At 37.4% G+C, this 22,404-nt stretch overlaps 1 protein-coding gene across 1 annotated transcript in view; it reads right to left on the bottom strand.

Annotated features, from left to right (window-relative positions):
- UNC5D (unc-5 netrin receptor D) overlaps positions 1-22,404 on the bottom strand; it is a 166,979-nt gene that overhangs the window by 35,529 nt on the left and 109,046 nt on the right. The window contains exons 5-8 of the mRNA XM_075042190.1: positions 11,553-11,733; positions 10,557-10,724; positions 9,102-9,266; positions 1,522-1,554 (exon numbers count right to left, since the gene is read on the bottom strand). Of these exons, the coding sequence (XP_074898291.1) occupies positions 1,522-1,554; positions 9,102-9,266; positions 10,557-10,724; positions 11,553-11,733 (547 nt within the window). The remainder of the gene's footprint in view (positions 1-1,521; positions 1,555-9,101; positions 9,267-10,556; positions 10,725-11,552; positions 11,734-22,404) is intronic.

Consider the following 22,404-nt stretch of genomic DNA (forward strand, 5'->3'; position numbering starts at 1 on the left):
ATTCCAGTGAGACAAAGACAAGACAAAATTAAAAATGCTTAAGCAGCCAAGGCAACCACAGCACATATTTGAACTATCTAAACTTGATTTTATGTTTCCTTAGAAATACTTAGGGAAACATAAAGGAGAAATATTCTCACACAAACTTTCTACGCATTCATTTCTTTCTACGCAAGCATTTTCTACGTTTAATGGGTGAAGCTGGGTGGCTATCATGCACCCTACATAACTACATCATATTAAAAACTGAGAGCTTTTAAAAAGCCAAACACTTTTCACTCACCAAGAGCTGTAGCCATCTCGGACAATAACTGTGCTTCTCTATTATTTTTATTGCACCACATTTTTGTTGCAATTTAGTTATGTTCCTTTGTAAATAGTTACGAAGTTGTCTGTGGTTTAGATGGATTTGAACTTGACCAGTTGTTTTATCAGACAGAGGAATACTCTGGGATCAGATAACCAAATGGCCTTCATTCAAGCCATCAAGAAATTTTGCTGCAGAGTGTTTTGACATTGCAGTCTACAGCATGTGAGCTCAAAGGAAGTGCAGTCAGGTTAGGATTTCTAAATGTTTTCCTAATGATTTGGGGCCCAAGTTCCATAAAATTTCAAATAAACTGATCACCCTATGCCCCTATATCCTGAAAGAATACTCAGACTTAAAACCTACATATTTTGTAATACATAATAGAAGAATCTGTCTTCAAAGAAGATAAAAACAATTGCATGCATTACTTCTCAGTACAGGTGGATTCTTGTTTTAAGTCCTTCAAAGCAATTAAACAAAAAATGTGTTTATAAATCTATTTGTCAAAATTCAAAGACAATTTTTTGTTGAAAATTAAGCAAAAATCCTCAAAACTTTGTGTATGGTTTATGAAAGAAAAAAGCAATGTCTTCACTTTAGAAGAGACAAGCCTCACGGAAATCGTGATTTTGGTGAAGTTGTGGGTTGAGGTTTTTTTTCTTTTTTGTAACAAAATCTTTCAGTTAGTCAGTTCACTCCAAATGTGTTGCTCTATAACTAGAATTCCACTGAAAGCAATCTAAGACTAAAAAACAAAGAGTGCAGGATGGAATCCCCCAAAGCATATATAAATGATATCTATAGACTCTTTACAGTGTAAAGCAAATAAACACCCTTTACCAGTTGCTAAATGAAGGCTGAAGTGAGCTGAACAAGGTAAGACAGAGACACTAGCGGAACCAGATTTGAACCAAGAAAGTCAAATTCCTATATTAATTTCTTTTTTTTTCTAGTTACAAGTCCTAAGGAGATCAATTTCAAGATAAGCATGCCTGTAGAAAGCGCTCCCAGTCAGACACAAATTACTAAAGAATGGTGACTTTTCTACTTCTAGTCCAAAACCTATGATGACAAAGTTGCTAAGAAGATGCTTTCAGGAGATGTGAAAGCCTTTCATATAACCTTCAGTTTTATTTCGCTCCTAAACAAATAAAACAGAATGGCAGAGAAGATGAGAAAAATCATATTTACAAGAGAAAAAAATAACTTACTTTGGGATTTTATTTCATGAAGAGGTTTTTTATCTGAGAGAGAGAGAGAGAGAGAGAAAGTTGCACTTAATAAATTTACATGGAGCATATCTATTTCCTATATCGCTTCTGTCTAGCTCTATAAATGAAACATTTTCTGCTTGTTTGCTGACAATATGAATACTTTATGTTGTCCATATTTTTCCCTTCATCTTTCTTTTTTTTTTTCCCCCTAAATTTATTTCAGGATGTTTCTTTACAGTAATTTCTCACTTGGTTAATTCAAGTATTCGTTAGCTTTATTGGATGCATTTATTTAGAATATTATACATCTCATCAATAAGAAAGTTCAATATTTTGAAATGGATCACTTGGCAAAGAAAGTCAGTTAAGATTTAATTATTTCTTTGTATGTTTGACATATGGAAAGGTTATTGATGGACACTTAAAGTAATTTATAAAATATAAAGACATAAAATATGGTCACATTTATGTATCTAAATATACACCAGTAGTGACATCTATATGTGTATATAAAGAACATACAGAATCAATGTACTACCATGCATATGCAAATATATTGTAAAATAGGTTTTATACAGTAGTGCATCTCTCAAACATGAGACTTCTCTGTCTCCCTCGTAATAAGCATTTGAGTTATCCTTTATAACCTAGTATCTGAAAAAGTAATCTTTAGAAAATGGGAGACTCAGGCTTGTGCAGCATCCACACTGCATGAGTACAGACTCTATAGGTGACCACAGCAGCAAAGCAGCCAGCCGGGCATGCCAGTCCCAGTGCAGCAGTCTGGAGGGAACATGTCTGCGATTTCCAAGACCCTGCTTACAAATTCATGTTCTGTGTGGGGTGGCTGGGACTGTCCCAAGGCTGCCCTCTGCATGTTCAATAAATGTAGTCTTAAGGTAATTCTGCCACCCCTTAGTTTCTTGGGCAGTCTGCCTAATTTAAGCAACTATTCCAATACCTTTTGTTGAAAGGTTGCCTGAAGAAAACAAAACACAACACGTCATGTACTTATTTCTATACAATTCAACAGAAGCTAGCAGTTCAGCAGAAGTAGACTAATCTAATAGACAATAAAATGTGGGATAAAAATCCTTAAGCAGATAAGATTATATCCATTTTGTAGGTGCTTTGTGTTGTAAGGAAATTCCCTTTGACTGAGCTGTTCACTGATTTATCTTTTGGGTTTCTTTTTGTGTGAAGGATCTGGTACTGGCTACCTCTGAACGTCAGTTATCAGCACAGTCCCTGTTACTGCAATCCTATGATCTACACCGGGAAAGAACAGTCTTAACAGAACCACATCAAGGTACAAGATGTTCATCTTAGTGTTTTACTATGTGATAATGTAAGCAAATAGATTATTAGGCACCTTCTATTATTTTTAGTATTCGTGAAAATGATAGGTTTAATAATACTTAACCCAAAAGATTCTTGGATTTTGGTTTTGCCAAAAAGCAAGGTGTGGAGGTGTTTTTCTTCTTGAGGTTGTTTTTATTTTTGGTAGGAAGTAATGTACATAAACACCAAATGAATAGTGTCAGACTTGAGCTTTGCAATGGAAACAAACATTTGCATGCTGCTGACATAGTGCTAGCTACAGAAAACTGCAATACAATGGAAATGCGTTTGCCATATAAACTGGTGAGATTGCTAGATCCAGAGGCCTCTTGGCAATATTCAGTATCACGGCTGGTTGAAAAATGGAAAACAAAATTATTTGTGATTTATGGTGCATTAGTAAAAACATGTTCGTGGTTCATCTGCTTATGGCCTACTTGTTTGTTTCTTTTTGGGGAATGGGGAAAAGAAATCAATAGTTTTTGAAGTTATAAAAAATAGCTTTAAAGCAAATAGATAAAACAAAAAAACTCTACAAAACCGTCTCTTTTACTAAGGCAAAGCGAAAGCTTTCACCTCTGCCAGATAGGGAGGAATCCACTGTGGAAAAGTATACTACCAACAATACTGGTAGGGAATAAACAGTGAAAGAACAAATATGCAAGAAACTAGTAAGTTACTAGGACTATCTTGAGTGAAAGTGGCCTTTGCATTCAGATTGAGTCAGTCTCTGTCTCCCAACTTGGCAGGCCTGGCAATCTTTCATATATATCAAAACCAAAAATAATTCTACCTTTCTTCTGCATATAAATTTGCATCTATTCAATTGTTACAACTCCTAGAAGAAATTCCCTGAAAGAAAAGTACTTTCAGTTGCTCCTCAGTTAAGGACTGGACTATCTGGGTCCATCCAGAAAATCAAAAGCCAAAGTGAGAAAAAGGATGTTCCTGTGAATGGAAGGGTGTCATCTTTGTGTTATTCCTAACCTCTCTGGTCAGGGACTGAATAAAGAACCTGAGAGTAGGCCCTCATTTATCACCATTTCATTTACTGACTCCAAATTTGAAAATTCATGCTAAGGATTAGTATTTTGTCCACCAGTTGAGAATCAGGCCTACGCTTTCCTGGCATCTTAAGTTCTCATCCTTACTTTCATTTAAGTTCTTATTTGTTAACCAAAGAAATGTTTCATTTCTATTTTTGCTTCACAAAAGGAACAAAGTTAACAAGTTGTGCCTGATAAATAACCTCCAAGAGATTAGTTTTCTGTAGCACAGTACTGCATTTCCTTCACAATTCCCCATGGGACGAAAAGCAGAGCAGAAAAGGCACATATTGGAAGATGAACAGGGGAAAAAGATTTTTTAAAAATAGGGTAATTGCATCAATTCCTATTAGCTGAGAAAGCAATTACAGTCCTAAAAATAATTTGACACAAGTATATACATACAGCACGACCCATAAAGGAGTAATAGTATCACACTCCAAGATGAAAGAAACAAGAGACACTTAAAACTTCAGTCTATTTGAATGCATATGGAAATTCAACTTTGAGAACCAACACACACTCCTGGTACTACTCATCACAGCAAAAGGAGGAGACGAGCTTATTTAAAACACAAAGAACATGTAGGCCAGAGCTGATGTCAGCTCCACTCGTTACCTAACAGTAACAGCTTTTATATCACTAGGTTTTAGCTTCCTCTTTTAGTACTTAACTTACTCAGTTCCAGGGAAGTACTGTTGCATATGAAGGATAATACTGACAGCATGCTCAACTCCAAATTACACTGGAATGGATTTTTTTCCCCACAAAACACCTGGAGATCAGTTTCTGATCTCATACTAGGTGAAAAATTGCTGGTGTGTGCAACAGAGAGAAATCTTCCATTATATTTGTCTTTGGATTAATTTTAGACTATTGTTGTTAGTTCACAGTTTCCCTAACTCCCATCTCACCCTATAAAAGGAATAGAAATACTTTACCCAATGAGACTGCTGCATGGAAAATCCAGCAGCAGCAGATTTCCCTCTACCCCCCAGATATTCAGCATAAGCTGAGAATTTAATTTGTTAATTTTAAATAGTATTGCTTTGATGTCAACATATGCATCCCTAGTAGGCTTAGATTTTAAACGGCTTTTCATTTCAATCATAAAATTTGGGTATTATTACTTACGCCACTTATCCTTTGTAAAATGATTTTGATTTGATAGTTCCTTTTAACATCGAAGTTATATTTTACACTTTGTGTTCCACAGCTGACACTAAGTTGATTAAATCTGCACAAAATTTACTCATATTTTAAAAAATGCTTTTTGTATCTTTTTACCCATAGTGATCCATTTATTTTAAAGGCGGCAGGTTCTTTACACATAGTGTATTAAGAACTTTTAAGTCTATTAAGAGCATTTTAAGTCCCATATGTAGAAAAGTGATTTGCTTCTGAAGGAGAAAGCTTTTGCTATTCCAGACATTTGTTTTCAGTCATACACTGTTTACTTCACTTCTGTTTGCACATAGTTGTGCAAAATAGTTACATTTTCTTAAAATTGCATCTATAAAGTGATTCTAAATGTCATGGCAAAGAAAAATTACAATTCTTCTGAAAAGGTGATGATGAAATCCTGTGCTAGTTCAATTGATTTCAACTTGTTGGGGCATTTTTCTTTTTTACTGCAGTGTGATTAGTCAGGTAAGTTAGGGGTTCATTAATAATAATATTCTTTGCACCAGTGGCTATACAAACATAGAGCAGAGGAACAGTACCTGAGCCAAAGAACTTGATTTTATACAAAGCTTATGACAGACAATGAAAATCATCATCATCAGGTAATTATTGAGTTAGTTGCCATGCTGTAACTATTTCAATAGCCCATCTATCAAATAATTTGGTGGCAAGGGCTTTCTTTCAGTGCTTGCTATTGGAGTTCTTAATAGGGCACATTAACAGAGGAGCTTAAGTAAAGCAATAGCAGAGAAGCTATACTTTATCGTACTCTATTCTATGGATAAACAGAGAATTTATGTCTCCAGGGCTGTCAATATGACATCTTTTATAGGCATTAAATTTAATAAGATAAAAAATAAATACTCTGGCTACACTGTATGAGTATGTCTAATCAGTGACATGACTGTCATGGGATGTCTTTTTTCCTTTTTTTTTTTTTTTATTTTTTTATTTTGTTTTCTGAGAAGGAATGTGAATTGGCAACTGGCTCCTTACAGCCTTGATGTTTATTTGCAGACCTTTCAGAAGGCAGTCTGCTTTATTTTCCACAGCCAAAACTACTACTTTTGTATCTGGTGGAAAAAGCCAACCTCTCCCCCTGTCTCATACACCCTCTAAGATGAAGTGAACTGTTTGGACCAGCTGACATCCTATCCCCTTTTCTCTTTCTGTTGAAGGGACTTGCACACAACCTTCTTACTAAAGCTGCAGGCCATAAAGATTTAGATCCTGAATGCCTTATTCAGAGTTCAGCACTGGTGACCTGTACTGGGGGTAAAGGTTGCTCATTAAGAGAAATCAGTCACTAACAAAGCAAGTTTTCAATAAAGGCACAGAACACTGAATGAATGCACCAACACATAGAGAGTTCACCCTTGAGAATTTTACAAGGCAGTTTTAATATTTCTTACTATGAAAAAGTCTTGTCCTAGGGAACGCAGACAGATTTAAAAAAAAAAATAAAAAATCAACCATTGCACTGGTAACATGTCTGTGAACAGAACTCCAAACATCCAGTCCCTTTCCCTCCATATGTAGTAACACATTTCATTTGACCAGTATGTGAAACCTTCATTCATACAAAAAGATTCAGAGGGCTTTATCCTAGAATAGTTCCTGAAAATGCACTTCTGGAATTAGCAGTAAATATCAGAGGTAGTCCTCGAAAGACAGCTGGCAAGCACAGCACCAACCTTTCACACTTCTGTGACATCTGAGAAGGACTCGTGCTGATATTAAAGTGATAATTCACCACCATACAGAGCGCGACAGGGACATTCTAAAATCTGCCTGTAGACAGTGTCTGGATGAACTCCTCGGAGTGAGAGGCTAAGAAAGGAGAGATTAACAGCTAGAGAAGCCAGCAACAAAAGCCCATGTGATACAATACCTTCTTGTTGATACAGCGGTGCTCAGAGGCCTGGTCTGTGTCTGAAACCGACTGTGCTGCCTACAAGGACTCGAGGAGTTTCAGTCATTTCCCACATGGAACGAAGCCATCACCATCAAATAAAATGCATATCATGAATCTCAGTACTTTATACCCATAGCTCTTCCCCAGGCCACATGCTCCTTTCAGACTACCAAAATAAGCATAATACTGTGTTTGTTCCTCTACCTCTAAAGCATAAGTGCAGCATGGAAGATGACACACAGGACTGACACACAACTACACAATATGAAAGGATATTATTCTCAAGGTAGGACAGGTAATCTTTACCACCCTGTAGCGTCATTAAGGCTTTTCTTGGAAGCAGTGACCTGAATATGGCCACCGTTTATTAACTTTGATGAAGACCACAGAAGGAGCCAACTATATGGTAAGTCAACTCATGACTATCACAAATAGTGGTAAGTGTGCAGACCTCAGCTGCATCTTTTCATGCCCCTTTCAATGCATCCTTCTGACAGTCTTCCAATGGATATGCTAATCTGCACACATGAATGGATTCTGGATTTATCAAGCCATCTGGAGGGAAGGGCATTCATTTAGTGTGTAGGAGGGAGAAAGACCTCAGAAAGCATCATGTGATCACCACATTGGTCCTCAAAAGCTGAATGAATTGCAGTGCTCACATATTCTCACTAGTTATTCTCTTTTTTTTTTTTCCTTCCCCATGTTTTAAAAGTCTGAATTTAATTTACGTCCTTTTGAACACTGAAGCTTGTCTGCCTGACACCTTGGAGCTGGGGAGCTGTTCTGTAACCCTGGAAACTTTTAAGTAGAGACATATAGCAAGACTTTGGAGACCCTCTCTCCAAAACCAAACAAAATCTTATTTAATGTCTTGGCTGAGGTACACGTATTTCTGAAACCTGAGTAAATATACAGGATGCTATCTGCCATTAAGAAATTATTAAAATCTCGGGGCAAAAAAGGGAGTTCATTTTGTTTAGAAAATTATTTTCCTCATCTCACCAGAGGTACTTCATTGAAGAACTCACTGGGCACAGCAGCTGTTTCTCTCTGAAACTGCCAACCAGTATTAGGAAGGTGCACGTGGGGGAAGGCCATAGGCACTTACACTACTGTAAGCACGTAGGCGATGGTTAGGAGCACAAGGCTTAGATTTATAGCCATATTCCTTTTGTTGTGTGCATGACAGTGGAAGAAGAAAATGACTGCTAGGCATAACGTGAACACATATATGCAAAAGATCAAGAAGGAAGGGTAATGCAGTACCATAGAAAGAAAGAAAAAGGACTATTTAAATATAGAATTAAAGAAAAGGTAGACTTACTTCAGTTACATCTTTAAGCCCTAGCATTCCTGATTGCTCCCACCACTGCTATTTCATTGCTAGAACGTGATGAGGTGACTGTATCACTTCGTGGATAGGGAGCAGCATTCAGTGTAGGAATAAACTTGTGAATTTCTTCTTAGTTTTGAGACTATGCAGCTATCCCCGGGTGTTCTGCAACTCTACAGCTGCAGGGCTGATTTTCTTGGCTCCTAGTTGTTTGTTGATAGTAGCAACTACCAAATGCCAGTTGCTTTCCAGACATTTATATGAAGGGCAAATCCTTTCACAGGGAACTCACCATGAAGTAGATTTGCCTTTATTTAACTTCTGTGTTAAAGGCAACAAATGGAGTAAACTTCAGCCTTAAACAGCTCTGCTTTTGCACCAAAAGTATTCATGTTGGTGATTTGCCAGTTGACTTGCAAGAAAAGGTAGAAGGCTAAGTAGTACATTCTGTGAAATACGTTGTAGCAGGTGGTCATAATTACACATTGCAAAAAACCTTTATTTGGATTTTTTGAATCATCTGATAATTAATAGGTAAAGTATGTGCTACACAAATGCAATAGCTCAGAAACCACTGTGGATTTTAAACTTCACGTATGCAACCCTCTGAAAACAATCTATTTTTTCACAGTAATATTTCAGCCAGAAGAGTTCTGCTGATGTGGGTGTGTGGCAAATATGCTGCATTACCTGGATTACAGTATACATTTTAGGCCATATTCCTAAATCTAATTCAGTGCCAACTGTTACTCACCTTGAACGCAAAGCCCTTCAGTGCAATTCTCCGACTCTTGACTCAAGCCCTCGCAGTACTTTCCTCCATTTCTTGGAGGTGGTGCAATACATTCCCGAACTCTCAAATGCTCGCATTCCGGACTGCACACAGACCACTCACTCCACACCTCCCAGTTTCCATCCACTGAATGGGGAGGAAGAAAAAACAAGCATCATCACTGCAAACCAAACTGGTGTAGTTAAGAGGTACACTTGTTTCATATCTCTCCTCAGGTCACAGCAAGGAAAACAAAGTATAATTCTCAGGAGCAATAAATATAGTTTTATCAGATGTGAAGTTAAAATCCAGCAATAGAATGTACCACCTCAAGCGTGCAATATAGAAGCTTTTAAAATAGCACCAGTATATAATAACATTCTGCAAATACAGTCAATTAAAACTGCAGGAGGAAACATTTTCTTTGCCACCTGGCTATTAGCTTCTAATGTTTCAATACAAATTCCACCTTAAAACAGGCTGATGTAGAGAGGCCACACATTTTCCTACCAGAGGAATGATGGTGATGTTTACAAAAAGAGCATAGGTGGCCTTGTAGACTTCTGGCTAATGCCCTGAACAAGACAATGGATCAATATGTTGCTTTGCTGACTGATTTATAGCTGCGTCTGACCCTGTCCCAAACAAGAAGGGTTTCCACAGTTCCCTTTCTTTTTCATGCATAAATCAGATTGAAGAACAGTCAGATGAACACAGAGACATATATAAATAATATTGAGTTCTTTAAATCCCCGTTCAGGACATGTTGTATCTAAAAGCTAGAAGAGAGATTTGCCAGAACCCGGACAAGTTATGCTGTGACCACAGGCAAACATAGTCTCTTAAAACATACATGCATACAATCATACTAACTTTCTTTAGCTGTACATATGAAGCACCAATTCCAAAATCAGATAAGGGAGGTTTCAGGCGAACAAATGAGGAAATGTACAGTGTCCAGAGAGGTAACACCATGCTCTGTGTAGTATAAACTCAATTTCAAAAGGTTAATATACTTGCAAGCAAACTTTTGCAAGCTAAATAATACTTTTAAGTGAAGTTCTTAGCTTAAGGTTTCTGTGTTTCTAGTGTTACTAACATCACCTCCCCTTTCCCTATACTCGCACCCACTTACGTGATTTTTCACATTGAACCAGTTGCTGTTTTGTTACTGAGTATTTAGTTAGCTGCAGTGTAAGTTAAAGCACTGACAAACCTGGCAGATCAGGCCACAGGTGCTTGTGGCTACTGCTCAGACCCTACACAAAGCTGTGAGCTGTAGTCTAAACAAGGATGCAAGTATTTCCAATTTCCTTTTTGACCTCAGTGGGCTCTTCAAAGCACAGTTGTCCACCTGGCCTTTCAGACTTGAAAGAGCTCTCCCATAAATGTGACCGACTTCCAAAGTTATTCCTTAGTAGACTGTGCATATCTCACCAGGGCAAAGAGAAGTGCAGGTAATTTTCTGCACTGACATCCCTTCACAAAATGCACCTCCATTGAGTGGAGCAGGGTTGGTACAGGTCCGTGATCGCTTCTGCCAGCCCCGACCACACCGTGCATTGCAGTTTGACCACTCAGTCCATGATGACCAGCCTCCATTAACTGCAAAACACAAACATGCTTGAGGTTGTGGTAGGTGTGCTAAGAGACATCAACCAACACATCTGATCAGATCGTTTCATTCAAAGGCAGGTAAATCCCAAGCTGAAGTAGGAGCATTGCTGCCTATCAGTACACAACTACATAAAGGCCATGGTGTCAGAGAACACAAATGTTTGTTTTGGAAGAGTAATATGCTAACAAGTCCAATGACTGATATTCGAGTCTGAGAAGGAGATAAAAGCAGGCACCTCAATTCTCATGAAATATGGTTTGCTTAAATCATAAACAAGACTTCTTTATTTCAAAAAGGGTGATATAGGAATGCTCTCCCTCTACCAATAAAATGTCACATGCAGTAATAAACCTGGAGAGCAACAGAGGATGGTAATAAAGCACTGGTTCTGGTCTCTTGTCTTTTGCTGTGTAACATCTAGATTCACTAGTTAGTGCTCGGACACTGCAGTACCACAGATCCAGTTAAGGCAGCCCTTTATGTACCTCCCTAGGCATGTGCTTCAGGGTCTCCTGTTACAGGCAAGGCTTATTTATGTGGTTTAGCTTATAATTGCATCTTCTTAACATCTGGAGCAAGGACTGTTGTTATTGACATAACTTCTGGGAATCCATCACAAACAAAAAAACTCCTAATTCTAACCACTCTAAAAGCAGGCATGATCTCAGCCTTGAGTGACAGAACTGAAATTCATCATAACAGGAAGGAGGTTAGCCATTTGATTTAGAACCAGCCGTATGTTAAAAATATAAAGTACTCCAGCAATAAAAGCGCACACATCTAAGTTTTTCCATAATTATCACGTTTTCACTGACCGTACACCACAACTGTCGCAGACATGCTCCTTCTCTTGGCAACAATGTTGGCAGCCATGCAGGTATAGTTCCCAGAGTCAGAAAGACGTGCCTGTCGAATGATGAGGTTGTGGTCTGCTCTGGTGTCAATATTCTCATCCAGGTTGGAATCTATGGGCTCCTCGTTCTTTAGCCATTCCACCTGGAGAGGGATGGAGCAGAGAAGAACATGCAGTAGGAAAAGATGGAAGCAGGAAATCTGCAAAATTATATTTCAATGACTTAATGTCATTGTGATCTTCATAATAAATATTAAGATAAAAATGAAGCTAGGATGGGATTCCCAAAAAGCTAGACATTTACAAATTTAGAAAAGAAACTATTCCTATTCTGAAGACCCTAGAGCTTATTAACAAAAGGCACAGCAAATGAAATGCTAGGACATAATAAAATAATAAAAATGAAAAGGAAAAAAAAAAAGGGGGGGGGCAAAGCGCTCATTCCGAGTTGCAAGGGTGTGGATTATGAGGGAAACATTATTTTTGTTCTATTGGGAGAAAAGGAAGGAAAGATGAGGCAGAAGAGGATAGGGCAAAAAAAAGGAGAACAATAAATTACACTTTTCCTTGTGTGGTAGGTAGCTAGGAGGCTTTAATATTTAATCCAAGGAATCAAAAAGCGATGATAAAAAATACTGGATCATTGTAGTTGAATATATGTCATTTACCTCCTGGTTCTCTTCACCGTTAGTATTAAAAGCTTGAACCTGAAATCATTTTCTTAAATAATAGCATCTTAACATTTCCTCTGTATTTGTTCTTGAATCTACACTGCGTATTTTGTTTTTATTGTAACCATTTATTCAATTCTTGTCCTATTTAGGAGAGCCCTTTTGGCTTCCCTAAGAGAATGAAAAAATGGGGAAAAGTCTGTAAACCTGTAATGCCAAAGAAAGGCACCTGATGCCTTGGGCTAATGACCTCATTAATATGATAGGGAAATACTTCCTTTGACTCAAGGAGCAGAAGGAGAGACATGACCAATGGAGATTAGCAGTCCAAGTGAAAGTCAGCTAATGATTGCCTTTTTTTTTTTTTTTTTTTTTAAGGCAGTATGGGTTATTAACTTAGAAAGGCTGATTTTTATTCCAAGAAAATGGAAGAAAATGTCAACTGATAGACAATAAGAAGTATTTAAAAATACTACTCTTGATATACAGTGCTTTACATGTTCAAACAATTGGACAAAGATCAGTTAAGCTTCATAATAAATGGGGATGACACATAATAAGTATTATTAATTCCACTTTTCTTGAGAGAGAAACATAAAGATGAAATTGTTTGACATCACACACAGTGGAAGAGCTATGTCATCATAATAGATTCCCAGTTTACATAAACATTCTTAAACCAGAGGCCATTAGTATTTGTTGTCAAGGTACATAAGTACTGTGAAATGCTGTGTGTAATATATTTTAATACATCTTCTCTAGTTCACCAACCAACATATCTCTGAGTAGACCCAGCAATTATCTGAAAGGCATTTCTCTACTTGAAACATTAAAAAAGAAATAGTTAAGGCATGGTAAGCTGCTGTTACAGAAGTGAAAAATTAAAAATAGAAGCAGAATCAACAGATTCTATTAAAAGACTGAATAAATGTGCGTTATTTTAATAGCTTTTCTAGACCTGAAGGAGGTATGGCTGTACCCTGAAGTCAAATACCCTTCTCATCTCAGTTCAGATGAATAACCTCGTTTAGGAACTTGTGGAAGGACTTGTAACTTTGTGATAATGAGCTTATGGATTTGCTAGCTACAGGCATTCATTAGCACACTGTTCTGCGCAGATGGTCTGCAATTTGTAGATTTTCCAGTTTATAAACAAATCTGCAAAAGCTGACCATCAAAGCCAATTAGATTTCATGCCAGGCAGCAGGTTCCCCTTCCAGTAGCATCAGTCATTTTGGTTAGCTGGGGACAGAAGGTGTGCGACTGACGCATCCATAGATTCTCATGTCCCGGCACCACAGCAGACAGCTGGGAACTTATCTTGAAAAGAATCTAGGTCTGTGGCACTTACCCTACATGGTGACTATGGAATTAAGTGATTATTTTACTTATCTGTCAAAAGAGGCATTACCTGAGCATGAAGTACATTATACATTTCATACTGAAAGTAGTTAAAAGATTTTAGCTCTATATATTCTTTTCCTCAAACTGCAGTTAACCAAAAATGGTAACAAAGACAGAATGTCACCATCAAAGCTTACATTAAGCATTCAAGACATACCTGTCTATTTCTGCATTCTTATAAAGTCCTGTCATAATGCTGTTTTGTTTTCCTTTTCCTCTCAAGTCTTAACTTTTTTTTCTTTTTTTAAACAATTTCCTTCACAAAAGTTTAAAGAGTTTTGGGACCACATCACTTTGTATGCTACAGTGCATATCCAAATAAACATTTAGAGTGAAGTTTCAAGACAGTGAGTTGCTAAGGCGTGCCCCGTGACGTCAAAGGAGGCAGTGCCTGGCACAGGTACGCTTATTTAGGTAAACCCAGAGGAGACTCACTTTATGTGCGGTGTAATGACAAACATAGTAATGGTCAAAGAAATGACAAACATGTCTAGTATTACTAGAGTTCATTATTTCACAAGTATATTTATAAATTTTGCGTTTTGACTCTCATCGGGTCAGGGGCCTTTGCGGGGCAGAGTGGGTGCAGGGCACAGGATGGCTCAAGGTCCTCATTACTGTTACACTAGCACTTCAGGCTATTTTTCCTGTAGACAGCTTTTCCAGGAGGGAGTGCACACTGATCCATTGTTTACTGAGTCTAGGACTGCAAGCCTTCGTGAATGAAAAGCATTTAGAAGAATGATGATCACAGTGAAGGGAGAACATTTAACAGACGGAATATAAACATGAAAGTGTTGAGAGATGTGCGATCAAAAGATGATTTGTAAGTGAGGGCACACATTGCCTTTTTCTTCTTATCTGGAGGCTTGATGACACTGCAAATACTCGTCTCTAATTCCAGCCTCCCCTCCCTTGAAGAAAAACCAGACTTATTCAAACTCATTCACTGCCTTTGCCTCAGCAGACAGATGCTTTCAAAGATGGAGAACTAAGGGATTAATTTATAGGATAAACTGATAAATTTAAAGGACTCATGATGACAAAAGGTTGTTGTTACTTGCAGTGATGCAACCTTTGGAAAAATTCAGCACACGCACAAAACAACCAAGCAAAATAAAGGCAACAAAGAAACCTATAATGTCTCCATACTGAAATGAGGCACGGTGTTCTGAATTGCCAACCTGCAACGCCAGAAGAGTAGATTCAAAACTCATTAGCATTTAACTACCCTCACTTTATCATCAGTGGAGGTCGTACAGTTGCTTGTAACACAATGTAATACATTTCTTTTTAAGAATTAGTCTGTCTGAAGATCTTAAATGTTTCTCGAACTAGAATTAAAAACTGCCATAATATGCCTTAAGTTTACATACAGATATCTGGGTTTTTTCCTCTGAAATTAAATCTGTTCAGAATTAAAATACCCCCATCAATTTCTAACAAAGGCTAATCACATAATGATCTACAAAAGAAATGCAGGGGCAGATACAGATTAACTCAGCTACTACACATTGGGTGGCAGTAGATGAATTAGCATAATCTTAAATTTGTTCCAGTTACAGAAAGCAATTATCAAAGACCAACTTACAGCATTATCAAAGTAAAATCAGTTAAATACACCATATCCTAGGTAGATTACGACAGGAGTTTGCGAACTCTTTTTCTTTAAAAATAATGCTTATCCCAACTCATCCATATTTCTGTCTACTGTATACAACATTAAAACAGCCTGTCAGCTTCACATCACAGGAACACAACTGCTGTTTGAGTTGCTGCAGGTGATGGAGTCTCACTGTGCCTGGTATGTGCAAAATAAATAATGTATGCATGTCAGCCTTATTTGTATATGTAGCCATACGGATACTACGGACATACATCTTCCTGTTGCCATATAGCAAATTCAAACGCTCTGGAGACTCACAAATATCCATGAGAATATCGATGGAGGCAGAGCTGAGTTAGAGACTGCAGGAAAGCTCTGGCAAAGGTTGCTACAGTTCCCTTAAAACTCTGCCCATGTTATGGGTTATAGTTGTGGCTTCTATGGGAACAGTGTTATGCCCCTAAATCTCAGCTGCTTTTGAGCCCGATGGCAATATCACTGGGAGCATTTTATTTCACCTTCACAGGGACTGTGTTAAGCCTTTACACAGACATCACCTCTGTAATTCAAGGAGAAAAGCTGACTAACTCCAGATGAGGAAGTAACATTCTTCTGGCTAAACTTTATTCCTCCTTTGCCAAATTTGAGAGAGAGGCCATACAGCTGTTAGACCTCCTGTAAGACTAAAGAATATTCTTATTTGCAATAACAGAAATTACTTTTTTGTTTGGTTGGTTTTAATACCAAACTTACTATTTAAAGGTTGAAGATTAGAGTAGGTCAGATACCAGTTGATTTGATGCACTAAGAGTTTTTCATCCATTGCTCGGTCTAATTTAAACATCCTGAAAGCTGGCTGCCCGTGACTGAATTTTCTATTCTTTCTAGCGTTTCTTGTTTGAGACTATAAAGAGATTTAATACCCAACAGGAGCAATACAACTCAAGAGTTCTTGTGGGCACACATGATAATTTTGTAGGTCAGAAGACAAAAGACCTTGGTACTCCTGTTTTTAGATTATACTATCCTGCCCTTTAAATACATCTGACTTTCTCATGTGGTCAATAACCAGAGTACATATATATCAAAGATAATATAGTTAGAATGTCAGCTTATCTTGAAGAGAGAATCAATTGCTTTCTCAATGCAAGATAAACGCTTCAGGATTTTAAGATGGGAAAGGTCAACACCTGACTTACAGCAGCACAAATGTTTCTTATAGCATAGTCAATTTACAGATTTTAAATATTCTTTCTCTCTCAGATGGAGAAAGTAGTAAACACATCCTTAACCTTTCTTTAAGCCAATACCACTGCTCATTATGTTCTTAGAGAATATGCCAATATTTGTATCTTTTGGATAAAACTGTTTTGTCAATCCCAGATTCACTTAATATTTTAAATGTAAGTACAGCAGTGTTTAGAAAGTATGGTAGAGAATGCAATGAATAAATAGGTATATTGCTGCTCATGAGATTCCAGATAACTACACTGAATACAACTCTCTTCTCTGATATCTTATGCTTCCCTTGTAGCAAGGCAGAGGCTGTCTTTTTGTGAACCAGACAAAACTAAAAGTAGCACAGCAAGGAGCATGGCCAAACAGCAAGTTTACAAGTGACAATGATGGCAAATATTTCTCCGATATTTGGCCATACCTGACTAGACGTTAATTTAAAACCAGTGACCTGAGATTAAGTGCTTTGTAACCCCACATTTTGTCAGTGAGTGGCTCATACATTTCTCAAGCATTTCTTTGTTCTGATTTCTTTATTCTCAAATTTCTCCTCCATACATCTGCCTGCTGTAGCTGAAGGTGCCCATTGTCTTGTCATTACTAACATTACCTCTAACTTTGCAAGGGTCAGAGCCCTATATCTGATAATAAATATTATACAAAAAACATGTTTAGTGTGAAGCTGTTAAAAATACCTATATATGTTAAAGATAAATGTAAAGATTCCAGTGATAGAGAGGACAAAAAAGTGTGTTGGGGGGCAGAAAGGCAGGGGCGGGGGGAGACACATGTCTTGATGCTAGACCATTTAAAGAAATGTAACAAGAAATAATCTGGAATGTAGGTGCATTTTTATGTCTGTGTCCTTTGTCAGTAATACCTGTTTGATATATCCATCATCTGTTGTTTTAATTCAGCAATCCTCCCCCACAACTTTCAATAGAGAGGAATAAAGTTTGCACGTGAAATTTTGACCTGACAGAACCAACCTATCCAAACTGACAAAAAGTCATTAAAATAGGTCTCTTAGAGACACCTCTTTGGATCTTAATTCTTCTTACAGTGCTGTAGTGACAACTGCAGAACACTGAACATTACCTTGAAGTTGATTCCAATACTATTTTTGCTGTTGCCCATGAAGGTACTTAATTAATTCAGTATAAATAATACAGAAGGCATCTCTACTTGAGCTCTTAGCTCTCTAAGAACAAAAATAACACCGTTATATATACAAAAGAACTAGGTGATACCATATTTTCCCCCCTAGAACCTGACTTTGCATTAAAAAAAGAAAAGGGCCGAGAACCTCTAAAACTCTGAATATCTAATTTCTAGCTGAAAGCTTTTTTTTAACTGGAGAAGAAAACATGTTTGAAGCTGATTTATTTTCTACAAAAAAATTCCTTTCAATAGAAAATGTTTGCAATAGATTCTCCTCCACATCACGATTAACAGCAGGTATATCTGACACTTTCTCCACTGAGTCTAGAGCAAGCCTGGGGAGATTGTATCGCTAAGCTAACACTGGCTTTTATGAATATTCCCTCCTCCCCATACTAATCAGCTCAGGCCTCTGGCTTGAAAAAGTTCTACCTTATCATTGATTGAGGTCTCTCATTCCCCAATCTTTAAAAGCCTTATAAAAAATGGCTTTTTCAGTGACCTATAATGTTTAGTAAAAGAGAGCAAGATACATTCCTTTCAATTTCTCTCAGATCTAGCATGAAACTCCTGTTTCTAAAAATTCAAGTACGTCTAAGCTGGAGAAATCTTCCTTACAGTTACAGTTAGAATGGATGAGTATAGGCAGGGCAGGTGCTCCAATTACTGTGATGCATTAAGAAGGCAGCATATCTTTGTTACAGTTTTATTTTGCTTTCTACCCTAAGACTCAATCATATAAGTAGGAGAAGCCTCCATGAGCATAAATCAGTGTGGGAGGTTAATAAAAAACAAAGGCCAGTTTGCTGGATACAAACAGTTCATATCTACCTTTATGATCACATAGTTACTTTATCAACACAATCAAAAAACATTAATCTTCCTTGCTAGGAGCCTATCGCTAGCAAAACACAAGCAGCAGGTCAGCTGTACCTGCTGCATTTTTTTAAATTAATCCACTGAGGGAATACTGCTACCGAATCGTTTAATCACAACACTGTCACACTGTTCTGGTAAGCATATTTTTCCTTCATTAGATTGAATATATAATCTCATTACATGAATCTGACACACTGACTAACTCATAAATCAGTCTGGGCTTTTGTTGGTTGTACTGTGGAAAACAGCACATCTCTTTGAAGAGATGTGCTTGGTTGTTGCAAGAGGAATCGTCTGAAAACTCAAGTGCTGCATGCTGCTAGTGGACATTTTCTTTCTTATTATTTCACTCTATGTGGCATACAGGTAGTGCATTTGCTACATAAACCTCCAATAGTAAGGGAAGCCAAGGGAGATGATACTCACTCATGGCACTTTATAGCTCATACTCTGAGCTACGTCCAGTTTGCAATGAAGTGAGCATTTTTGTTTGTGTGCTTTAAAATCACAACAGAAAATTCATATTGCTGAAAAATCCAGAGGAGGGGAATAAAGGCTAGCATGGGATGGGGTGAGTCAAAGCAAAATTAAAATATGCTTTTGAATAAGTATAATGGGAAAGGTGACAGCCTGTATGTATATCTCAATTTATAATGCTAAAGGTGGGCAAGGAGTTGACTCAGACATGCTATTTTAAAACATTGTTATGAAGGTACATTGTTAAATTTGCCATTGCTAATGGTACATTGTCTGATTGTTAAAGATATAATCAGATCCCCAAATAAGTTTATCTTTATTCCAATTTTTAGAGAAATAAGTATCTGACATTAATTGCAATACTGTTTTTTACCTACATGCAAAAATTATGAATGAATCAGCATTAATAAACCCAAAGGTTATTATGTGGGCTTATATGGCAGTTTTCCAGTGGGGCAGTGCACACAAATGACTTGACTTCAATTATTTTATGGTAAGCAGAAATAAACGATCTAGTTGAAACTCAAATCCTAGTCCCTTGACTATAAGGCTCAGCAATATTGGTGAGCAGATCAGACTTATCCAGAGCTTTTCTTTTTCTAAATAACTCAGAATTTAAGGATATATAGTAAACCACAGATCTTGTTTTAAAAGTATGAAATGCACGCTATACATTTCTCAGTATTGTGAATAAGGATGGTTAGAAAGAACAGCTAAAGGCTTTAGGGATGGTGTTTATGGTGTCACACCAGTGAGGTTTTATTTGTTTTCCAATGCACAGACATTTGGAAAGTAATTATAAAAGTGCAGTTGACACTGAAAAAACATTTTTAGATAAGATTATTGGAAATTATGTTTACAGTGCTTTGCTAACATGGCATGCTGATAGGCAGTACCACATTTATACCAAATTCTTAGAGATAAGAAAATTATCACAGAAAGCTTACAGTAATTGAAAACAAAGTACAAATAAAGAGATCTCTTCTCTTGCATTTCTGACTGCTTCTGATCAATCATCAGTGCGCGGCATTACAAAAACCCAGTAGTATCTCTACCCATACTTCAGATTATTGCTCTCAAGAAAACTTAGAAGGGGGGAGTAAAACTCGTGGGTTGAGATAAAGACAGTTTAATAGGACAAAAAAGGAAGGGAAAATACTACTACTACTATTTACTACTACTACGAGAATATACAAACCAAGTGATGCACCACCTGCTGACCAATGCCCAGCCAATCCCCAATCTGTGGTGCCCCCCTGCCAACGCCCCCCAGTTTATATATTGGGCATGACATCATATGGTATGGAATATCCCTTTGGCTTGTTTGGGTCAGCTGTCCTGCCTGTGTCCCTTCCCAGTTTCTTATGCACGCCCAGCCTCCGCTGGCAGGGCAGTATGAAAAGCTGAAGAGTCCTTGACTTAGTATAAACACTGCTTAGCAGCAACTGAAACATCAGTGTGTTATCAACATTATTCCCATCCTAAATCCAAAACACAGCACTACACCAGCTACCAAGAAGAAAATTAACTTTATTCCAGCTGAAACCAGGACAATAGCACACTAGTAAGTGTGAATATGATCCTGCCTAGAACTATAGTGTCTATTATTTGCTTTCAGTAATCATACCTGAGATTAGTTGGATAGTTGTCATTAGTTTGGTTGGCTGTGTGGCCTCCTCATCTCGATTAACGCAGCAACTTCTGTACTCCTGTTCTGTACATTACAGCAAACAAGGCTATAATTTTACTTTTCAAGAGTTACGGTGAATCACAAATACATAATGTTGCTCTTTTTGTTAGTAGCCTTCAGATACAATTTCAAGAATGTAGCTGTGAGATATTACTAACAGAAACATCCTTTAGATCCATTAATGAATCATCTTTTTGTACACATTGGAAAAAGTATTTAAACTCAAACTCTATGTCTATATTTAGAGAAATACAGTTGTTAGTTACAAATGTGTAACATTTATGCCGTGTCACTAGGTGTATACCAAATGCAACTGAGCACCAGATTCACAACTTGCTGCCTTCTTTTGTAACACTGTTTGCAATTAAAAAAGGTGTTGATCTATGTCCAGAGAGATAAAACATTCCCTAAACCTTTAATGTTACAATATTTCAGTTTCACAATACTCTAATGGTTTTTATTCCAGATTATAAAAGGACCAGCACAAGTATATTGCATCAGCAGAATCTGAATGGAGAGCACCCTCACTATGTTAGACACAAAAGCCATGTTGTAAAAAGAAACACAACTAGAAAGTGCAGTAACAAATATGACTGGTACTTTGAAGTTGTTAAAGATCCTGAAATTGGTATCTACCAGCAGGTGTTTTCTCATATCAGGTTGGTTGGGTAGGTTGAATGCTTCAACCTATCAACAACCTTTTCACCTCTGAAACAGCATAATGTGCTATTTTCTTTTTTTGTTAAAGGATGTAAGTTTTCCCCTTCCTGTGAAGTTAAGAAATCTATCTGCAAGAGGGTAAATTTTCTTCCTAGAAGCTTACGTTTGTATCTCTAAGAGCTCCCAATAACTGCAGTAGGACAAAACATCATATAATCATTTGATTGCTTTCCTTTGGTCCCACTGTAATATATATCAAGGTTAGTCCAACTGCATTGTGACTACATACATATGCACACATATATACACGTCTCCATACAGAGAGAAAAGAAAATATGTGTTTGCATTAGGAGTACCTTCAGTGTGTGTGTTGGTGATGGGATTCAGGAGACAGATGTGTTTGGAAATACGCAATTAGACCAAGATTTGGATAGGAACAGGGAAATCATAAGAATCTTGGGAAAAAACGAACATAAGGGCATGTACACATTTCCCTTGCTTGTGGGAGAAGACAAGTGGTTGATCAGAAAGGATCAACATATTTGGGGATTCCTGATTTTGAGAGGGAGACAAGAGTTGGTAGAGGAGCTTCCTTAGATATAAAAAGGAAAATTAAGTTGCACAGAAATGACAAAAATAAAAAAGGAAGAGCAAGAACAGCTTCAAGGGTGATTAACAAAGTAAGAAAAAAAAAATACTATGAGCATATGGGTAGTAGGTCATCACAAGATACTTACTTTCTTGCAGAAGACATTTGAATCTGCACTAAAGTGTAGTTGATACGGAAACACTTTACCCCAAGGACATCTTCCATTTTCCCCTCTCGCCTCTCCTCGATTAAAGCACTAGTCACAATTGACAGTAAACCAGCTGCTCTTGCTGTGACTGTGAGGTGCAATTTAGCAAAATGGGCACTAATGTGAGAGGATCAAAAATCGTTAATGCAGTCTGGTTTAGTTCAGGCAAGCTATGCCCAAGAGATGTTTTTGTCCTGGTTAGCAGCAATGCTCTCCCAGAACCTGCACTCAGT

The sequence above is a fragment of the Buteo buteo genome, chromosome 12 (assembly GCF_964188355.1).
Source record: "Buteo buteo chromosome 12, bButBut1.hap1.1, whole genome shotgun sequence".
NCBI classification, from domain to species: domain Eukaryota; kingdom Metazoa; phylum Chordata; class Aves; order Accipitriformes; family Accipitridae; genus Buteo; species Buteo buteo.